Source organism: Panthera tigris, chromosome B4 (assembly GCF_018350195.1).
Source record: "Panthera tigris isolate Pti1 chromosome B4, P.tigris_Pti1_mat1.1, whole genome shotgun sequence".
In the NCBI taxonomy this organism is placed as follows: Eukaryota; Metazoa; Chordata; class Mammalia; order Carnivora; family Felidae; genus Panthera; species Panthera tigris.
This window is the reverse complement of record NC_056666.1, coordinates 5368746-5374557: the sequence shown is the minus strand read 5'-3', so window position 1 is coordinate 5374557 and position 5812 is coordinate 5368746. Positions and strand designations below refer to the sequence as shown.

Below are 5812 nucleotides of genomic sequence, written 5' to 3'. Positions count from 1 at the left end.
GCGACGGCCGGACCCGAACCGGCGCCAACCCCTACGCCGAGTCCGCAGGGCGCGCGGCGGCGCGGGGTCAAGGAGCGCGTGCGGCCGGGAGAGGGGCGCGCCGGCGCCTGCGCCTAGGGTCGCCTCGCCGCGGCGCCCTCTTCCGGCGGGAGGACCGCACTGCACCTCCCCTCCGCCGGCGTCCTTCTCCAGCGCCGAGAGGAGTCGCAGGAGCCCGACTTTGAGACATTTCAGACTCTCGGGAGAGCCTGGCAGTGCCCCCAGATGGTGAGGAGCAGAAATGGTCCGAGGCTGCAAAGATCTGTTCTTGGGAGTCAACTGCGTTCCAGTAGGACAGAGGAGCAGAATTCCTACAAGCCCTTCGTTGTCATTCATTCAAAACCATCCATGTCCAAGCACAAAGCTGAAAATAGGTCACCACAGGCGAGGTGAGTGGGAAGGCTGTTCCAAAACGAATGCATTGAATTAAGTGTCTGACTAAGGAGACAATAAATAAAGGAGTTTAGGGTTACGCAAGAGAACGTAAATGCTGCAAAGCCTCACAATTTTATTTTATTTTATTTTATTTTATTTTATTTTATTTTATTTTATTATTATTATTTTTTCATATAATGCTTATTTATTTATTTATTCATTTTTTTAAAATATGAAATTTATTGTCAAATTGGTTTCCATACAACACCCAGTGCTCATCCCAAAAGGTGCCCTCCTCAATACCCATCACCCACCTCCCCTCCCTCCCACCCCCCATCAACCCTCAGTTTGTTCTCAGTTTTGAAGAGTCTCTTATGCTTTGGCTCTCTCCCACTCTAACCTCTTTTTTTTTTTTTTCCTTCCCCTCCCCCATGGGTTTCTGTTAAGTTTCTCAGGATCCACATAAGAGTGAAACCATATGGTATCTGTCTTTCTCTGTATGGCTTATTTCACTTAGCATCACACTCTCCAGTTCCATCCACGTTGCTACAAAAGGCCATTATCTCATTCTTTCTCATTGCCACGTAGTATTCCATTGTGTATATAAACCACAATTTCTTTATCCATTCATCAGTTGATGGACATTTCGGCTCTTTCCATAATTTGGCTATTGTTGAGAGTGCTGCTATAAACATTGGGGTACAGGTGCCCCTATGCATCAGTACTCCTGTATCCCTTGGGTAAATTCCTAGCAGTGCTATTGCTGGGTCATAGGGTAGGTCTATTTTTAATTTTCTGAGGAACCTCCATACTGCTTTCCAGAGTGGCTGCACCAATTTGCATTCCCACCAACAGTGCAAGAGGGTTCTCGTTTCTCCACATCCTCTCCAGCATCTATAGTCTCCTGATTTGTTCATTTTGGCCACTCTGACTGGCATGAGGTGATATCTGAGTGTGGTTTTGATTTGTATTTCCCTGATAAGGAGCGACGTTGAACATCTTTTCATGTGCCTGTTGGCCATCCGGATGTCTTCTTTAGAGAAGTGTCTATTCATGTTTTCTGCCCATTTCTTCACTGGGTTATTTGTTTTTCGGAAGCCTCACAATTTTAAAAGGCTATAACAAAAGGTGGGAGGAAAGGGAAAGTGGGATTTGGTGTAAAAATGATTTCCACCTCCATAATGATGGGGAAAAATATTTCGAGCTGATAAATTATAGAGATTGAAAATATGCATCTTCGTACAAAGGAACATAGTGACAAAAAAATATAATCAACTAAAATCTGGTGATTAAGAAAAGGGAGAAAAGAAAGAAATACCGTAGGGAGTCAACAGACAATCTAAAGAGATAGATGATTAAAGACATCAAGTAACATTATAATTACAATCACAGTAACAAACATGCAAACCTTTCAACTGATTAAAACATATGCACACGACTAGAAACAAAATCACAGACTGAATTGTCTGGAAAGTTACAAAACAGAAAGCACAACAAAATAATATACTGGAACTGAGACGGAACATCTTATGTGAATAAAAGTTAAATGTACTCAACGTGCTTATCTAAGAAACACAACTTCATATTCAAGCCCTAACCGTAACACAGCTTTATGTTACATATAAGAAAATGCATAAAATAGTCATTCAGAAAGCTTGAAAACACAAGAATGGAAAAGATATAGCAGGAATACGTGAACAGAAAGATATTGGGGATCACAAACTTACTGATTTCAGGGCAAAAAGCATTAAATGAGATTAAGAAGAACATTCTAAAATGATAAGAGTTACAAGTCACAATGAAGAAAAAATAGGAGTATCTGCACGCTGAATAACATAATCTCATTGTGAATAGCAAACACTATAGGAGATATAAAAAGAATGAATAGTTAGAAATAATTGATGCAGTTCTTGCCAGACTCAGGGCAAAGAGGTAAGAGAGGACAGAGAAGATCTAAAAATAGAAATGATATGGTAGATCTAATATATCAAAGTCTGTGTCCTGATCCTGAAACAGAGATTACATCTTTTCAAGTGTCCTTAGAACACTCGCAATTGGCCATATGTCAGGCCACAGGCAAAATCTTAAAATACCCCAATAAGTAGAACCACATGGATGACATTATATGATCACAATTCTATAAAACCAGAAATTAATGACAAAACAGAAAAGAAAAGATTCCTATTAACTTGAAAATGTTAAATGCTTAGATAACATTCGGCTCAAAAAGGAAAACAAAAATGAAATAGAAAATGCCTGAAAAAAGTATGAAAGTGAAAATGACATATCAGAACCATGGGATTTAGCTAAATATTACGCAGAGGAACACTCATGATTTTAAATGATCATATTAATTAAAGAGTTAGGATACACTAAATGAATTAAGCACCCATGAAAAAAATTAGAATTAGAACAAAATATACCTTTGAGAAGAAGGATGTAATGGATAAAGATAAGAGCCTAAAATCGTGGGATATAAAACAGAAAAATACAGAATTAAAAACTAAATCCAGGAGCTGATTGTTTGAAAGTAAATAGGTAAGCCATTAGCTAAACAAGAAAAAAAGAAGAAAGTACAAATGTACAAAATATGGAATAAAAGCAATTAGCTCCAGACACAGGAAAGTAAAGTTATATTAAGAGAAGACTTTGTTTGGTTTTATCAAATAAGTTAGAAAATCTGGATCAAGGAGTTAATTTGTAGGACAATATGGTTTCTTAAAATGGGCCTTAGACAAGTTATAAAATTTAAATAGACCAGGATGAGCCAGCACAGTAGCAATACCTAACAAATACACCCCAAAGAAAGCTATGGCCATTTTTGCTTAGGACTGTTAAAGTAAAAATCCTAAATAAAATATGGTATGGCATTAGGACAGAAATCCTCAGTCCTAGGGCGAGGCCCTGCCCAGTGCTGTGGGATCAGCCCTTGGCGAGAAGAGGAACATTCTGGTGGGAAGATAAACACGCTCAGGGCTGGAGTGCTCACTGAATTAGAGTCCAAGCTTTGGAGGGCTTGTTTCCAGGGTTGGCTTGGGCACCTAGGTCTGTGGGGGTCAGCTCCATTTCAGAGGTGAGGATTCCCAAAGCTAGAGAGTCATTCCTACTCCAGATCGCTGGCTCAAATGGAATCAGGCTTAGATTCAAGGTCATACGTATGCACACAGCTGTGGAATCCCAAGGCTTCTCAAAGGGCCCTGTCGCTTCTAGGAGCCTGTGGCCAACCAGGTAGTATTTCAGCCTAGCAGAAGGAAAAGGGGCAGGGAAAAAGGACTAGACATATTGAAGAATTTGCTACAGGCAGGTAACATAACTAGGAAGAGGCAATGGTCATGGCATGAACCAAGGATGCGCACAACTCTAAGGAACATGCCCTTCACACGGGCAGGAGGGTGTGCAGTGATTGGGAAGTGGCGAGACAGAATTCTCAGTGGAAGGAACTTTGTTCCAGACATGCAGGCAATGGCTCAACCCAGCAGGAGATTAAGATCTCATTGGAGAGAGACAAGGTGGACCCGGGGCTTTCTCTCCATCCAGTCTGTGGCAGGAAGTGAGTAGACCAGACCGCAGGAGATAGCACTCATCTCTGAGGTTCACAGACATGGTGAACAGACGAAATAGACGTGAACAAATGTATTGATCCAGGGCCTGGGTGAATTTTTGAGAAGAAACCCCAAGAAGGGCCCATGATGGTCTGTGCACCTATTAATGCAGCCCACCAGCCAGCTAGCCATTCTCCCTGCATTTCTTTTCTTCTTCTTCTTTTCTTACTTGCCAGTCTGTTATTTACTTGAATGCAACTACAGGACCATGCAGGTTCCAGCTGACTGCACTGCCTCACGTATTAATCTTTCACCATGTCAGAAGAGGCAAGAACGTTCTCCGGGGTCTCTTGTAAGACCACCAATCCCATTCATGGGGCCTCCAACTTTCAAGGCCTAGCCACATCCCAAAGGCTCCACCTCCTAATACCATCACTGGGGATTAGGATTCAATGTATGAACTTGGGGAGGACACAAACATGCGGTCTGTAGCACCTGGTATTTTGCAGACTATGTTAGAAGCAACAAGGCCTGTAGAAATCATTTGGTATCATTGAAATAACTTTGAGGGCTCAAAGTGAAAACCAAGCCAGACCATTAGCAGAGAATGGGAGTGACCAGCAGCTCAGAGCCTGGAAATAAGAAGGCAAATCTTCCCATTCTGCATCTTACAAAACTGGCACCAAGCAAGGATCCACATAACCCAAGAGAGGTCCCAAGAGAGGTAGATTTCTACAAGGAAACAGATCGTTCTCTTGGCTGCTATGGTTAGCCAACTCTTTCGATTTTTTGGCAAGTACTAAATATGTGCGTGATCCAGAATCCTCCTTGTGTAGGACTTATTATTTACTTAAACAACTGGCATCCTACTTACATTACTGCACCTTGATCCTCAGGTGACATGGTGCAGAATTACATTCATCAGATATTCCCCATAAAGATTGTTTGAGAAAAAAGCAATGAGAGTGTCTTAGCTCAGGCTGCTATCACAAAATATCACAGACGTGGTGGCTTAAACAACAGACATTGATTTTTTTGGTCATGATTCTGGAGGCTGGAAGTCTAAAATCAAAATGCTGGCAGATTCGGTTCTTGGTGAGAAGGCCCACTTCCTGGCTTGTAGGTGGCCGCCATCTTGCTGTATGATGGAGAGAGCGAGCCTTGGTTTCTTTCTCTTCATATAAGGATAATAATTCCTAAAACCAAAGCAAGAGATGTCATAATTCCGGATGTTAAGCTGCATTACAAACCTGTAATCATCAAGACAGTATGGTCCTGGCACAAAAACAGACACATAGATCAATGGAACAGAAGAGAGAACCCAGAAATGGATGCATAAATGTATGGCCAACTAATCTTTGACAAAGCAGGAAAGACAATCCAATATAAAAAAGACAGTCCCTTCAGCAAATGGTATTGGGACAACTGGGCAACGACATGCAGAAGAATGAACCTGGACCACTTTCTTACACCATACACAAAAATAAATTCAAAATGGATGAAAGACCTAAATGTAAGACAGGAAACTATAAAAATCCTAGAGGAGAAAACAGGCAGCAACCTCTTCGACCTCGGCCACAGCAATGTCTTACTAGACATATCTCTGGAGGCAAGGAAAACAAAAGCAAATATAAACTATTGGGACTTCATCAGGATAAAAAACTTCTGCACAGCAAAGGAAACAATCAACAAAAATGAAAGGCAACCAGCAGAATGGGAGAAGATATTTGCAAATAACATATCAGATAAAAGGTTAGTATCCGAAATCTATAAAGAACTTACCAAACTCAACACCCAAAAAACAAATAATCCAGTGAAGACATGGGCAGAAGACACGAATAGACACTTTTCCAAAG

At 41.3% G+C, this 5812-nt stretch overlaps 1 protein-coding gene across 1 annotated transcript in view; it reads left to right on the top strand.

Annotated features, from left to right (window-relative positions):
• The first annotated feature begins 129 nt into the window (after positions 1-129).
• The window catches only part of IL2RA (interleukin 2 receptor subunit alpha), a 104065-nt gene continuing 98382 nt past the window's right edge, over positions 130-5812 (top strand). Inside the window, exon 1 of the mRNA XM_042990973.1 lies at positions 130-428. Within this exon, the coding sequence (XP_042846907.1) occupies positions 281-428 (148 nt within the window). The 5' untranslated portion in view covers positions 130-280. The remainder of the gene's footprint in view (positions 429-5812) is intronic.